The 15618-nt window shown below is 34.1% G+C and overlaps 1 protein-coding gene across 3 annotated transcripts in view; it reads right to left on the bottom strand.

Annotated features, from left to right (window-relative positions):
• The window catches only part of USP25 (ubiquitin specific peptidase 25), a 157262-nt gene that overhangs the window by 49371 nt on the left and 92273 nt on the right, over nucleotides 1–15618 (bottom strand). For all 3 annotated transcript variants that reach the window (XM_065913813.1, XM_065913815.1, XM_065913814.1), the window contains 7 exons: nucleotides 9923–10050; nucleotides 9488–9583; nucleotides 8144–8305; nucleotides 7302–7528; nucleotides 4378–4448; nucleotides 3432–3660; nucleotides 1842–2042 (listed from right to left, as the gene is read on the bottom strand). In XM_065913813.1, the coding sequence (XP_065769885.1) occupies nucleotides 1842–2042; nucleotides 3432–3660; nucleotides 4378–4448; nucleotides 7302–7528; nucleotides 8144–8305; nucleotides 9488–9583; nucleotides 9923–10050 (1114 nt within the window). The remainder of the gene's footprint in view (nucleotides 1–1841; nucleotides 2043–3431; nucleotides 3661–4377; nucleotides 4449–7301; nucleotides 7529–8143; nucleotides 8306–9487; nucleotides 9584–9922; nucleotides 10051–15618) is intronic.

The following is a 15618-nucleotide window of genomic DNA, read 5'->3' as shown; positions in this document are numbered from 1 at the left end:
AGCTGGCAAGTCCTGTCATAGGAATATTAGTGGGGAATATGTCTTAGTTTGACTTACTAAAAATAGAATGTGTTAAGTCTGTAAATTTAGGTACTCTTGTGAGAAACAGAAAAGATGAAAAGCAGACTGTATAGAATTTAATATTGTGATAATACAAAACATAAGTGAACCAAGAACTGGATTGGAGCTTGGCCGATGCCTAGAGGACTCATCTTCATCTGAGTGCTCAGGTGCCACTAACATCTATGCCATTTATGCAGCCCTGTCCTCCCACCAATACGAGCAGTCACAAGCAAACGGAGGTGTAAAACATTAAGTGAAGAATAACAGAGTAGCTCCATCTTGGGTTAAGTGCTAGGGAGTAATTTGGAAGCAGATAAAGGATGAAATCACAGAAATGGAACTAACTCAAAAATGACAGGAACTATAACAAAGTTACTACAGTTATTTGAACTCAGAAACCTCTTGATAGCTACTGAGCTATTTTATATTCTACTAACATGGACAAGGTTACTATAATGAAACTGCACTGTTGTAAAACTATAGAGTTTCACCTGCTCTACACATTGACCTTTGATGTACGTGAAGAAAGCGCAGTCCTCATCCGGTATAGCTCACCAAAGACTACAATGGAGGTACCGAGACACACTCTACTGCACACTGCATTTATGTATCAATATGGCAGTATAACACCGTTTTCATAGTCTTTTAAAAATGCTGAATCAATGTTGCTTAAAATCAAGATCAAGGACTCAACTATTCAATTTGCATGAAGACAAGCTGCAAGTCTGGAAAGATTTGTGCATGCCTGTTCAGCAGTCACCACAACACACTGTAGTCTTACAGATCTCTCATTCAAAGACTAAATCTGTCTAAAGTTCAAAGGAGAATGCTAAGACTTATCTAGGTAAAGGTGCATAGGAATCTGTCTGTAAAAGACAAAATTAAACAAACACTGAGAATGCTTTCTTAAAAAATAAAAACAAAACACACAACCTTACAAAAAAGGGTGATTCAAAATGGTCCACTCAGGATAAATTAAAAAAAAAAAAAAGGGAAAGACAAATGAGTTTAAGGAAAAGATCTAATTTATCTCTTCTCATTTCCCTAACCACTAAACAGAAATAGTATCTTCTTTACAATACAAAATATCATCTTAAATTATATTCACAACTTAATCATAAGATGAATCTTAAAAAAATCATTGGATACTGTATTTTCAATTGTGCTAGAATGTATTTTATTTTTGTAGATCTTAATATTTTATTGATTTCATCAGCTAATAATTATAGAATTGTTAAAATATTTATATTTTTATATACTTCTCATTTGTTTCATAGATTACACAGATTTTCTTCACTTGGAATATATTAAAAATTTAGTTACTGCTAATCTGTCTTTTAAGAATTCTGAAAAGAATCAAATAAATACTCTACATTAACTAATACTATTTACCAGTAGTGTTATTTTGCTTAGCTATGAAATTACTAGAGTGCATTCTCTTGAAAGCTTTAGTGAATTGGCAGTTTCACAGTTTTTCTAGGTATCTTGCCAAGAAAAGTCAGTCAAAGTAGGCAACATACATAGACGGAGAATTAGCAAAATCATCTCATTCAGCTTAAAAATGGTATATATGTATATATAGCATTATATAGTAAAGGGGTAAACTAAGTTGTTGCCTTTTATCTCTGAGTGATGGAATTTCAGATTTTTTTAATTGGAGTCTTCAAACTTTAGGATAAAGTTTTTTGCTCTTGCTTTTTCAATAAGCATATCTTATTTTTACAATAATTATCAATAATAAATATGAAATTGATAAAATGCAATAAACATGGACTAACCTGTTGTCACAGAAGACTCGGACTCTCTCAATTTCTGAGATGCTAGAAGTTTTTCTTGTAAGGCTTTCTGAGCAAGTTGTGCATCCCATTCTTCTAGTTCTTTCTCAAATCGCTGGTTGTCTTCCTCAACAAAATCTCTTAAGTCGGGGGGTAGTGTTTCTATTCCAACAAGGGCCTGCCCAGTTTCTTTATTAAACTCCTCTGCAAATCATATTTCAAAAACTATTATAAAATTAAGGATTAAAAGAAAAATGCAAAGTTCAAAATAGAAGGTATTTCAAATTATTACCATCTAGCTAATCAATCTTACCTATATATTAAAAGAAAACTCAAACAAATGCTCAGAAAAGCAAGATGCAAATATGTGATCATCCATTATAGGTAATGTTCTCAGCTTTTATTTTTATTCTTAAGAGTAAAAAAAATGAAATAAGACATAAAGCCCAAATTGTTGCTACTCAAACACTGACACAGTACTACTTTTTCTACTATAAAATACCAGATACTTGATTATTCATGAAGTAAAACTTACCACAAAATGACAAATAACACATAACCTCAAAGCCCAAAACAGAACTAAAATTCCTTTCCATCTGAAGTATAGTAATATATTTACATACAATTTGAAATCTAATCAATATAGCAAAGTTTTTTAAAAAATCACATAAATAGAATCTAAAAAGGTTACTCAACCTCTACCACACACACATAAATTAAATTTTAGCTTTTCAGTCATAAATCCAGCAAGTTTTGCTGAATGGTTAAATATAAAAGGAAAGTTGATTTCTATCAGTCTCAACAAACCTTTATTATGTGCTTTCTTTTTATATGCAAAGTCTATATTAGAATATGAAAAGTAAGAAGATTAAGACCATGTCACAGTATGACACGGTCCCTGTCTGTAAGCAGGTCCAGAGTGAAGTGGGGAAGGCAAGCCAGCATATAATTCCAGCACAGTAAGTGCCCAATACAGGCATGCCATGAGAAGACAAGAAGGGATACTTCCTGGCAGGTTCAAGGAAAACCTGGCAAGGCAGATGACACCTGAATTGAATCTTGAGATGAGCAGGAATTAGGCAAAAGAAGAAACAAGATCATCATTGCCAAAAATAAAAAACATAAGAACATATTGACATAAATGTGTGAAATGATTTGGTGTGATCCAAAGAAGTTTAAATATCAGTCAAGTATATAAAGTTTGAAATGGAGAGTGGTTATAAATGAATCTGGAGAGACAATTAGAAGCCAGATAATGGAGGCTTTACAAGTTAGGCTAAGAAGTTTGAAGATGAGTCAATGTGTGATACAGTCATGAAAGGTATTTTAGCAAGGAGAAAAAGTCCAATTTGTATTTTATAATAGTTACTATATAGTTAACTTTGAATACAAAATATATTCCAATTCTCAGCCCTGGTCACATTACTTTTCAATTCCAGTTTTCTCACTTACAATAACCCAAAAGCATTTTCCAAATATATCCATCACCTTCTTGAGTAAACTACACTTAACTAATCACACCGGAGACCAGAATCAAATTAAAGAGCTACTTATTCAAAAATATATATTGCCCTATATATTTCATATTCTTACCTTGTATTAAGAACTGCGGTTTGTCATTTATGTACATTAAACAGTATGCACTGGCATTTCTGTAGCCACCGAAGGAGTCCCTCACTAGCTCTTCCCAGGACGATTTTGTTACAGCAATATCATTGTACTTCATCCACCTGCTCTCACGGTGATCAAAAATGTATGCCCAGTAGTGTCCGGCATTAGCTTGACCTTCATGAACTAAAACAGCGTGTAAACGATAAGGAACCTAAACACGAGGACAGAAGAGTTAAACTGCAGGTAAGTGTTCTATCACAACCACCTGTCATGAGACTCAGAAATCGTCTGACGCGAGGGTTCCCTCGAAGCATATGTTTTTTAACAAGAGTAAACTGGCTGGGATTACAGTTTTGAAAAAATTAAACTATGAAATAAAAAAAAGGCAGGGAAGAGGGAGGATAAGTAAACTAAAGACAGGTAAGGCAGCCAGGTGTGTAAATAGGATGATTTTCAAAACTCTGGAAATATATTTGTTGATTTATTTAAGCTATCTTTAGAATAAAGAATTTATATGAATATTTATACATTTAGCACATGATTTGTTTAAATTTTCATAATTATAAATTGGTCGGTAAGTTCAGCAAAATGGCATATATAAAGAGCCATTATATAAATCTCAGAAGTTTAAATGTAACTGAGCCCTTTACCTTCTCACATAATCTTTGTATCCTTAAACAACCATATAATATCTCCCATGTAATTTCTTTTTTTTCCCATATAATTTCTTAAAAATACTGAAGCACTTTGAAAAATTTTAATAAATTTTATTATAAAAGAATAAAATGGTAGGTAATACAGAGGAAAAATAACATAAAAATCTTAAAGTTCAGCAATTTTATAACACAAAGTATGAGAATTAAACTAACATAAAGATAAAATATGTAAATAATTTAGATAATGCTTACTAGCTCAAAATTCAACTTACTTGGATCATAGATTTGTCAGAGTACATTAGCTCAATTGTGCGATGGATTCTAGATATGCTTTCCTGTAAATCTAAGGACAGAAGATGCCATTTAATGATCAAAATCAAGTATGTTTCTACTGAGACTTGTAAGGTAGGGAATAAATGTTTTCCTACAAATATGCTAGAGGAGTAAGAAAAAGTTTCTAAAACTGTCCTTAAAAACATTACTATTCAGAATCTGTATAAAATGAATTCAGTTCTCCTTAATAAAAGATGCAGCACAAATGAGAAATTAAAAACCAAACAAATACAGTTTAACAACAAACAGAGCCAAAAAACCTGAATTTTGTTCAAATTTATAAAAGAAGTTTCCGATGAAAATTAAAGTTAACCCCCCACACATATTTGTATAAAACAGGAAAACTTTACAATGAAATAAAGTAACTTCATCATATATCACACACACATATACATATATATGTAACTGAATAAAAATCCACTATAATCACCAATGGAAATAAAGTTGTGAGACTCCCATTAGCTGCTATTTCTACTTCAAGTAGAAATGTATCCTACACAATTACTTATAGGCAGGGATGTGCACCACTATATTACCCATAATTATTTTTTAAAACTCAGAGACAACCTAAATATCTGTCATACAGTATAACCACATAATTCTATGAAGCTATTAAAAAGAATCAAGCAGAAAATATCAAAGCCTACCAAAAAAAAAGAAGTAACTTTAGAACAGGAAAGGCCTTTTTTTTTTTAGCTTGATAGAAAATCCAGTAACCATAAATGCAAAGACTCCTCCCCAAATTTAAACAAAATCTATAGCATAGAAACAAAAACAAAAACCAACATAAAGAAAATCAAATGACAAACTGGAAAAATATTATTTGCCACATACGCTACAGGTAACAGGTTAATAGGGCTTCCCTGGTAGCTCAGCTGGTAAAGAATCCCGCCAGCAATGAAGGAGACCCCAGTTTGATTCCTGGGTCGTCAGGAAGATCCCCTGGTGAAGGGACATGCTACCCACTCCAGTATTCTTGGACTTTCCTGGTGCGTCACACAGAAAAGAATCCACCTGCAATGCAGGAGACCTGGGTTCGATCCCTGGGTGGGGAAGATCCCCTGGAGGAGGGCATGGTAACCCACTGCGGTATTCTTGCCTGGAGAAACCCCATGGTCAGAGGAGCCTGGCGGGCTACAGTCCACAGGGTTGCAAAGAGTCGGATACGACTGACTGACTACGCACAGCACAACAGGCTAATATTCACAACATTTAAGCTTCTATTAAGCAATAAGACAAACTGCTCAATACAAAAATTGGGTAAATACCACAAATTTATTCAAAAACAGAATTTCACTCCTGATTAATGAAACTGAAATCAAGACACTGTAATACCATTTTCATTTCAACTATCAGACTACCACGAATTAAAAGGTGCCCAGGGCTAGGGAGAATACTGGGAAACAGGGTGTCTCACACAAAATTAGAGAGACTCTAAACTGGTTCATTGCTTGGAGGGGTGGGGGAATCTTTAATACCTGATCCATAGGTCCAAAACCATATGACATGTCTCTCAAGTTCCTCAATTTAAAATGACCAAAAGTGGACTCATCATATTCCTATTTCCTTCCCCAAGGTGGAGGCAACCCACCATTCTGCCCTTTTCCGTAGTACATTCTATCCATTTAGTTAACGATACCACCATGAGTAACTGAGGGAATCAACCCTGATACCCCTCTGTCTCTCACCTCCAGTCAAGGACCCACATCTGTCAGCTGTCTCCAAAGAATAAACCAAATTCATTTCTTTCTTCCCTGAATGCTACTTCCCTGGGGTCAAAAGCGTCTTAGTTTTCAGCTTTCTGACTGGAATCTTACAGAAACAAACACAACATGCCTAGTTCAGTAGAAAATTATCCAACAACCTAACACAGTATTCAGGAAAAACTATGTGCTTAAGTAATGTTCACTAATGATTTCAAATATAAAAAATTCCCTTATATATGAAAACACTAAGGAAAATCTTCACAGTAACTAATGCTGTTAGTTGCTCTCCCACCTTATTTACTCTCTATTAAGTTAGGACTGCTCTTTATTTCCATATTGTCTATAAAGCATCTAGTTGGGCTTTAAAACTAGATGTAAAACCTAACAAGTGATGTTGTTTAATGTAAGTCTAACCTTTGGATATAAAAGAGTAACTCCTAGATTTTTTCCACAGATCAAGAAAAATGATGATAAAGTCTACCATAAAATATCGACATCACTTCATTTTAGCAACACTGAAGTAGGAAGGAGATAATTTCAGAACAAGGGAGCATTCCTTCCAAGAATGGAGAGATGGCAACTTAATACCAACAAGCTCACTGCTCCTCCCCTCCCAGAGCACTGTCCTTATTTTTCTTATGCCAGTTAAAACTAGTTACATTCTGGCACTGAGTTAATAGATCATAGTTGGAAATCTGCTAGAGCAGACTGAAAATTAAAATTATCATTTCTAATTCTTCAACCTAGAGAAAATGTTTTTCACTTGAACCCAGCACAGACATCAAGAGAGGTACATAGTTGGTTATGTACAAAATCTGATGCTGGATGATGTTTCACCAATGGAGTACCTGTGAATACCAGCTTGATATAAATTTAGAGCACTAAACCAGAAAATCAGACCATCTGCTAGGTCATTAATCAGCTAAGTAATCCAAGGAAAATCTTTTGGTCTCTCTAGAACTGATAATAAGATCATACAAAAGGAAGCCAAATGAGCTCATTTTATAGAAAACACTTTGTAAGGGAGAAAGAAAAAACCAAAAAAAAACCCGTTTTTAATATTTACAAATGAAACCCATCGATGACTCCCTTCTCAATTCTAACACTAACCATGTCCATCTGAGGTGAGAGTAGCTCTGCTGAGAGAGGCGTCTTACCTCTGGTGTCATTTTCTATTTCTGTCCTCCAGCGATGTAAACAGCTTTCGAGCACAGAGAGTTCCTCTTCTGTTATGTGCCTCGGTGCTGGATGCATGGGCAAGTCTGGAGGCATCCGAGACTGCGTGAATGGCTTGTGTATTACTGATCTCGATGAAATAGCAGCTACTGGCGCGGGCGACGTGCTTGGCAGTTCTGGAGGAGGAGCTCCCTGCTGGTCTGCTGTGCTGTATTTTTAAAGCAGAGAATATTCACCATTAAACTTTCCAAACTGAAGCTCTGGACAAAGATTATGAGATAAATAAACAATATTGAGTTGGCTTATAGGCACAAGAGAAGAGCTTTCTTAAAAAAAGAAGTATGTGGATTAATGTAATATCCAAACGAGATTCCTACTACATGGAACTACATTATTATAAGGCTAAAACGGGGGCTTTATATTATAAATGGCTCAATAGTATTTATTTATACAAATCACACATATACCAGATTTATAAACCTTCCCTTGCCGATTCCATTCTTCTTTATAAAGCTCACACTACAGAAAAAAATTCTCATTTAATAGTAGTATTTTCACAGATGAAAGAAAGGCTGATATATATACCAAAACAGCCTAAAGTATAATTCTGAATGGAAAAAAAATATGAAAATTTTAATCTGCAGCCATAAAAAATCCATTGAAACAATGAGATAAGAAAGCCCCTAGAAGACCTACACAATCTTCTAAGTTCACTAAAATAAATCACAACATGCATTTTATAAAAACCTTCTCTAAAGGTGTCAATTACAATATTACATAATACAGGAACACAGCTGTCTCTTCTATCAAGAAAACTCTTTACCTTGGTAAAGTCTGTGATGGTACAGATCCACTAGATGGGGAACTAGCATCAATATCATCAACAGGAGAAGTGCAAACAGGTTTACTTGAGGCAAACTCCAGGGCATACTGCAGAACATCCACCAAGGGGAAGCGTTTGGGGCCCGAGCCATAACTTAAGTATCTGTTAACCATAAAACGCGTGAATGCTTCCATTTGTGTAAAAAAGCACATTTATTTCACTAACTGTTCTAAAACAATTTCTAAAAACACTTTAATATTCCTCAACAGTGAAATTAATTTTGCTTTCAAATGATGGTAAAACTACATGTACAAAAAAAAAAAAAAAAAAAACAACAAAAAAAAAACTACATGTACATTCAGGAAATAAGTTAAATGTTCTCTAGAGGAACAAAACCAAAGCTGAGAAGACTGAATGTGTATATACACTGTTACACATTTCAAATGCTGCTATAATCCAACAGTAAAATGTAAACTGACATTTTCATCTCCTCAGGCTTTTTATTTTTAGATCTGTCATCTGGTCTTAAGATGATGCCTAATATTATCCCCCTCCTTTTACCTCTGATTATATTCCAATATGATTATTGATACCTTTTAAGAATTAAAACTACTGAAAAATAAGATATTTTATACTAAAAGCTTTAGATTACTCATTTTCAAGTGAATAGTAAAACAAGGGGATGCAGATTAGATCAGAGGGTGCACAGGGGGATCTTTCAGACCGCATTTTAGCCTGGAGACTTCTGTCTGAACTACAGACTACTTGACAGTCTAGATTCTGGTTTCTTTTGGAAACAATCTAAAGCTCTAGACAACAGGGAGTTGATATTCACGCACGGCACTGCCTAGTATAGACAGCAGGCACCATCTCTCCACAGGGATGTGCTCTCTGACTCCCCCTGCTCACTTGACTCGCTTCCCTTCTTTATAAAGATTCCATTCTTCTTTATAAAGCTCATAGGCATCTGTGCTTGTATCTTCAGTGTTAAGCAGAAAAACTCAGTTACCATTCATTAATGGAAATCTCCAGAGTAGTATTTAACTTCACACAAGCAGAAACCTCAATCATAAGTTAGTTTAACTTTGTATTATCAGCACCATGAATATTACCTCTTGACAGTGGGAATATTTAATTTTAGGTAATAATTTTTAATGCCAACTATGAATTATTTTAGTCTAACACAACTCAAGCCTAAACTATTCAAGCAAAATATCCATCCAGAATGATTCTCTATATGTAGGACCACAAGTCATTCAAAGTAAATTTTATATTAAAATTCTAAATAGTCATTAAGAATATGAGTTCCTATAGTTACTTCATAATTTCATAAAGTTTCAATACCTTTCAAGTCTTTGTTGTAATACTGTGAGGTAATCTTTTAGTCTCTTGATCTCTTCCCTCTTAATTCTTGTTATTTCTCTGTTTCTATGCATGTATCTATCAGGAAAAAGAAATACAGCAATTAACAGTATTCCCAAGCAAGAAACAGATACAGTATTAAGTCTAGCCATCACCACAGAAGATTAACTCATCTAAAATTTTATAATAAAACATTAGAGAATACAAATTATAACATTATTGTGACATTATTCCCACTAACTACCCTTTTCTAAATAAAAAGAGAACTCCATTTTCCTTGACAAATGGTATACAAACATTATGCAAAAAGTAAAACTTTTTAAGGAAATTAAGCAAAACTTTTCCCTAAGAACAGTAACTCTTTACTTGGATACTAAATTGTTTCAAAACTAAGTCATGCTGTATACCAAGCCATACCTGTCCAGATATAAAACTTGAGGAAATTCTAATTTATTGTGAATTTTTTCTGGTCTTCCCAGTGCCTGATTAAATTCAAATCTTGACAATTCAAAGGTTAATACAGGTGGTAGTTCGGTAAACCAATGCTGAAAGAAAACAAGAAAAAACCTTAACACGACCTTTTTATTTCCTCCACTACAATTTAAGGCACAGAATGTTTGTTAGCAGTGGCATTTTTACATGCATCATCATGATGCTAACATCACAAATAACTGATTAGGTATGCAATTTAGTCAAAACTCAACTTCTTCCTAAAAGTTTTTCACACCCTTTGAAAATTCCAATAGGATAACCCACAGGAAAGAGAAAAATCTTCTAATGACTCTTCTTCATTGGTAATTCTTTACATTAGAATTTCTAACCCAAAGTGAAAAACATTGAATGAAAGTATGGCTTAGTATCTCAATTTTTACGGCTTCTTCAATCTTATGTCACAGTTATTACCAGGAAAGACACATTACTTAATATAATCAACTACACCCTCAAAAACCTCTGAGGAAGTTACTTGTAAGATGTTAACATACAAAAGAAAAAAATATTTTACAGCATAAAAGATCACAATTCTCATGATAAAGCTAGAAACTGATACTTCCTTGTTTTAAATTTAAAGTTCCTACTAGAATTTTGGCAAATTTAAGAAAGAGATCGATTACCATCAAATATAGCATTTATATTAATGATAATTACATTTAACATCTTTAAAAATTACTAGTGCTTAAAAGATTTGAATGTCTGCTTGCTATGAGGCAGCAACTCCACACACTTTGGCAACTGTTCAGTTAAGCATAAAATGCAACAGAACTTCAGAATTATTTTAATAAACAGATTCAAACTTTACATGAGTCATATTTATTTAAAGAGAAAGACAAATGAAAAAACTTGTGAATCAACAAATACAGAAGTATAAAATAATGTAACAAGTATTTTTCAAATGTTTATTTTAAGCTGTGCAGTGTCCTTCTGTAAAAAGAAATTGCGGCATACTATATTATTTATGGTATTTTCAAGGGCCACAAAATGTTACCACATAAATGCCAATAAGCTCAGTATGCTAATTTAAACATCCAAGAGAGAAAAAAAAGGAGGAAAATGCACATTTGGCAAATTGAATATGATCTTGTATGTTGCTACTTTTCACTAAACAAAATCAGTTAAAGTAAATGGTTATTCAAAGCTATTTCATACTTCCCTGGCAGCCCAGTGGTTAAGACTCACGGGTCTAGGGTTCAATTCCTAGTCAGAAATCTAAGCTTCCACATGCCAAACAGCTTGGATACGAAAAGAAATGCTAATGATTACTTGAATTGAGATTTCCTGAGTTGGAGTTGGTTGATCTTTTACGGAAAGGTGAAGTTAAAGGAATTTGTTTTACATGGATATTATCTGAAACTGACAAGAGAAAGTTATGAAAAGTCTATTATTAGAAATATCTCTTAAATTTTAAAATTTCTTGAGCAAAGTTTGCCTATCTGCTTTGGCGAGGTGTTTTTTGTTTTTGTTTTTTTCAGTTAGTTTTAATTCACACCTAAAGTTACTATTAAGAATTAAAATATACTCTACACATATCACAAGGGAAACTTTTGATGTCTTAGGATGATAGTCTCTATTCAATGTCATAATACTCGAAAAGTACTATTACCTTTATTTTTTCTTGCAGTGGTTTATATGATACTATTTAAAATTAAATATAACTATTAAGGTATCTTACTGTTCAGCTTTAAATAACAAACATACTTTAATCCATGGAAACCTGCAATGGCCAACAGAAATGAAATGACCCAGTTTGGTGGCATGCTTTTCTGTAAACCATAAACAGTCCAGGAAACTGGTTCCATATCTTATGAAAGAATGTTCATAATATGTTATGTCTCTGTGTGGATTTGTTTAATCTAACAGCAATGACAGATTTTTCCTACTACAGGAGTGCAAGGGATTCCACTTTTTCATTTTAATGCTACTCAGGACAAGAAGGGATAGCAAGACACTCCCTAAATTATTTAAAAAAAATATTATGGGTGTGTTGAGCTCTGTGATTTTTAAGGACAGCAGTATATAAAAGAGAATTTTAAATAATATAAAACAACAATACATTTTTTTCCTTTCAAAGTATTTTCCCACTTAGTAACAACCTATACTTAATTCTCTGATAAGCCATGAGCTTTGTGAAACACAGGTCACTAAAGGTAAAAATGATGCTTATATTATTGATATCTCAAAACACATAGCATCATTATTACTATTCCTATTACTACATTATATAACAAATGGACAGGGGTAATAGATTTTTGCAGTTAGTGAAAAGGAACAGTATTGGCAACAAAAGTACTCCTGAATTTATTCTAAATATAAATCTGAGCTGTTAAAATATTTTCTAGAGAGAATGTAGTCATTTCTAAGAGTTAATAGGAGATTCTTCTATTAAGATGATTTAAATATCTTGCTTTTGTGAGCTTACATGTATATTGGGGGGGGGGATAAGAAAAAACAGACTTATTACTGCAAATTCCCCACAGAACATCAAATAAAGCTAGGATGTAACTAAGCCTTAGAGGAGAAAACTTCCAATTCCAATTCAAAACTCAATTTCAGTCATTTGATTGTCTTCACTCCTTTGCCCTATTTATCTCCTATATAATGTCTACATATATCTAATATGGCACATGTAGGTATTAAATCTGTAATGTAGTTTTTAGCTAAAGCTCTGTAAAATTTCTCTCAGCATTTTGATTATAACTTGTACAACCCTGAAGGGAAATTTGGCAGCACTTACATTTCTAAACGAGTATGCCCTGTGACCTAAAGATTCCATTTCTAACTATCCTTCATTCCAAAGTGCACAAGGTTATTTATAGAAAGACATTCTTTGAAATAATTCTTTATCCGAAAGTTTCACAGAAGAATTAAATCAATTTAATTTTATAAATACTAGCTATGGTGATACTATGCAGGTTCTAAAAAGAATGATGAAAAGCTATATATTGACATGGAAGGATGTTCACAATATACTGGTAAGTAAAAAACAATGCAAGTCTCAAAATAGTATGAACAAATACAAACATTCATATGTGCACATCTAAAAGGATGTACATCATAGTACTAGCAGTAAATACCTACACCAGAAGTGAGATATTTACTCTTTGAAATTCTCATCAATAGGCAATGAAAAAATAGTTCCAGGTTTCTTGGAGAGATTAACTCATCTATAAATGGCATAACATTTAATTAATAGTTATGATTTAGAAAAAAATTTGAAAGTAATTATTTTACATATGACCTTTTTTTATTTATTCAGTTGATTCTTGGTATGTCATTAAAGAAATGTAAATTCTTATAGCCCACTGAATGTTTCACCATAGCAATTCTGGAGACAAGTTCAGTTCAGTTGCTCAGTCATGTCCGACTCTCTGCGACCCCATGAATTGTAGCATGCCAGGCCTCCCTGTCCATCACCAACTCCCGGAGTTTACTCAAATTCATGTCCACTGAGTCGGTGATGCCATCCAACCATCTCATCCTTTGTCGTCCCCTTCTCCTCCTGCCGCCAATCCCTCTCAGCATCAGGGTCTTTTCAAATGAGTCAGCCCTTCGCATCAGGTGGCTAAAGTATTGGAGTTTCAGCTTCAGCATCAGTCCTTCCAATGAACACCCAAGACTGATTTCCTTTAGGATGGACTGGTTGGATCTCCTTGCAGTCCAAGGGACTCTCAAGAGTCTTCTCCAACACCACAGTTAAAAAGCATCAATTCTTCGGCGATCAGCTTTCTTTACAGTCCAACTCCCATATCCATACATGACTACTGGAAAAACCATAGCCTTGACTAGACGGACCTTTGTTGGCAAAGTAATGTCTCTGATTTTTAATATGCTGTCTAGGTTGGTCATAACTTTCCTTCCAAGGAGTAAGTGTCTTTTAACTTGATGGCTACAATCACCATCTGCAGTGATTTTGGAGCCCAGAAAAATAAAGTCTGCCACTGTTTCCACTGTTTCCCCATCTATTTGCCATGAGTGATGGGACCAGATGCCATGATCTTAGTTTTCTGAATGTTGAGCTTTAAGCCAACTTTTTCACTTTCCTCTTTCACTTTCATCAAGAGGCTCTTTTGTTCTTCACTTTCTGCCATAAGGGTGGTGTCATCTGCATATCTGAGGTTATTGATATGTCTCCCGGCAATCTTGATTCCAGTTTGTGCTTCCTCCAGCCCAGCGTTTCTCATGATGTACTCTGCATATAAGTTAAATAAGCAGGGTGACAATATACAGCCTTGACGTACGACTTTTCCTATTTGGAACCAGTCTGTTGTTCCATGTCCAGTTCTAACTGTTGCTTCCTGACCTGCATACAGGTTTCTCAAGAGGCAGGTCAGGTGCTCTGGTATTCCCATCTCTTTCAGAATTTTCAACAGTTTATTGTGATCCACACAGTCAAAGGCTTTGTCATAGTCAGTAGAGCAGAAATAGATGTTTTTCTGGAACTCTCTTGCTTTCTCAACGATCCACGGATGTTGGCAATTTGATCTCTGGTTCCTCTGCCTTTTCTAAAACCAGCTTGAACATCTGGAAGTTCATGGTTCATGTATTGCTGAAGCCTGGCTTGGAGAATTTTAAGCATCACTTTACTAGCGTGTGAGATGAGTGCAATTGTGTGGCAGTTTGAGCATTCTTTGGCATTGCCTTTCTTTGGGATTGGAATGAAAACTGACCTTTTCCTTCCTACATTAGTTGGCCACAGGTGTCTTGCAGAAACATTTTTAAAAAAATGTTTGCTGCATCAAAGTAAAATCAGTAATTTTTCTTAAAAAATAGCGTAAGAGATAAAAGGTATTAACATCAGGGGTTATGCCAATTTAAAAACAAGCCTAAAATGCTATTCATTGGTGTTTATAGAGAAATAAAAGTTTTTTTCTGAAGGACACAATGGAATGAAACTATTATTTAAGGGCATTACTAAAAACTTTTAAGATATTCTACTCTGGTCAGTGATAGTCACTTAAACTAGGCTGACTTATTGAAACTACCATGTCCAGCAAATCTAGGCAACTGAACTAGTAATCACAGGTAATCATATTAGCCATTATTGAGTTTATTCAGTTCCTATTATCTTAACTGAATTTAAATACTAGAGAAGATGACAAGCCACTTGTATACCTTAGGCTAGGTGGGAAAATCTAGGCAGAAAATATATATTGCAGTATAGGGCAGTCAGAGTATGAAGCCAAAGACAGAAAACAAACTAAATCTTCTAAAAAATAAATGATGACATTCAGAGTCAATGTAAGAAAAATATTTTCAAAAGCTAGGAATATGTGAGAAATATTATTTAGTTATTATTACATTTACCAATAAATCATAATACGTTTCATTTATAAGTTACTTAACATTGTAAGGAAAAGGCCATTCCTGCTCTCCCTGCACAAATCCACTATTCTTCTATTTAACAGCAAACAGACTGCACTTTATAAAGCTCTGTTTTCCTGTTCCATCTTGGCATCCTTGGAAAGTTCTAATGTTTAAAGATCTGTTTCCCAATCAGTAAGATAAATAAGCTTAATTTAAGTATTCTTAATTAAAGGTCTATTATCAGAGTCACGTGTGGAGCTCTGGTGCTCATGTACCATATCCCTTCCCTAGATTCTGATTTGATAGCTTTGAGG

This window comes from Muntiacus reevesi, chromosome 21 (genome assembly GCF_963930625.1).
Source record: "Muntiacus reevesi chromosome 21, mMunRee1.1, whole genome shotgun sequence".
Lineage (NCBI taxonomy): Eukaryota > Metazoa > Chordata > Mammalia > Artiodactyla > Cervidae > Muntiacus > Muntiacus reevesi.
The sequence above is the reverse complement of the archived record's forward strand: the minus strand, read 5'-3'. Positions and strand labels throughout refer to the sequence as shown.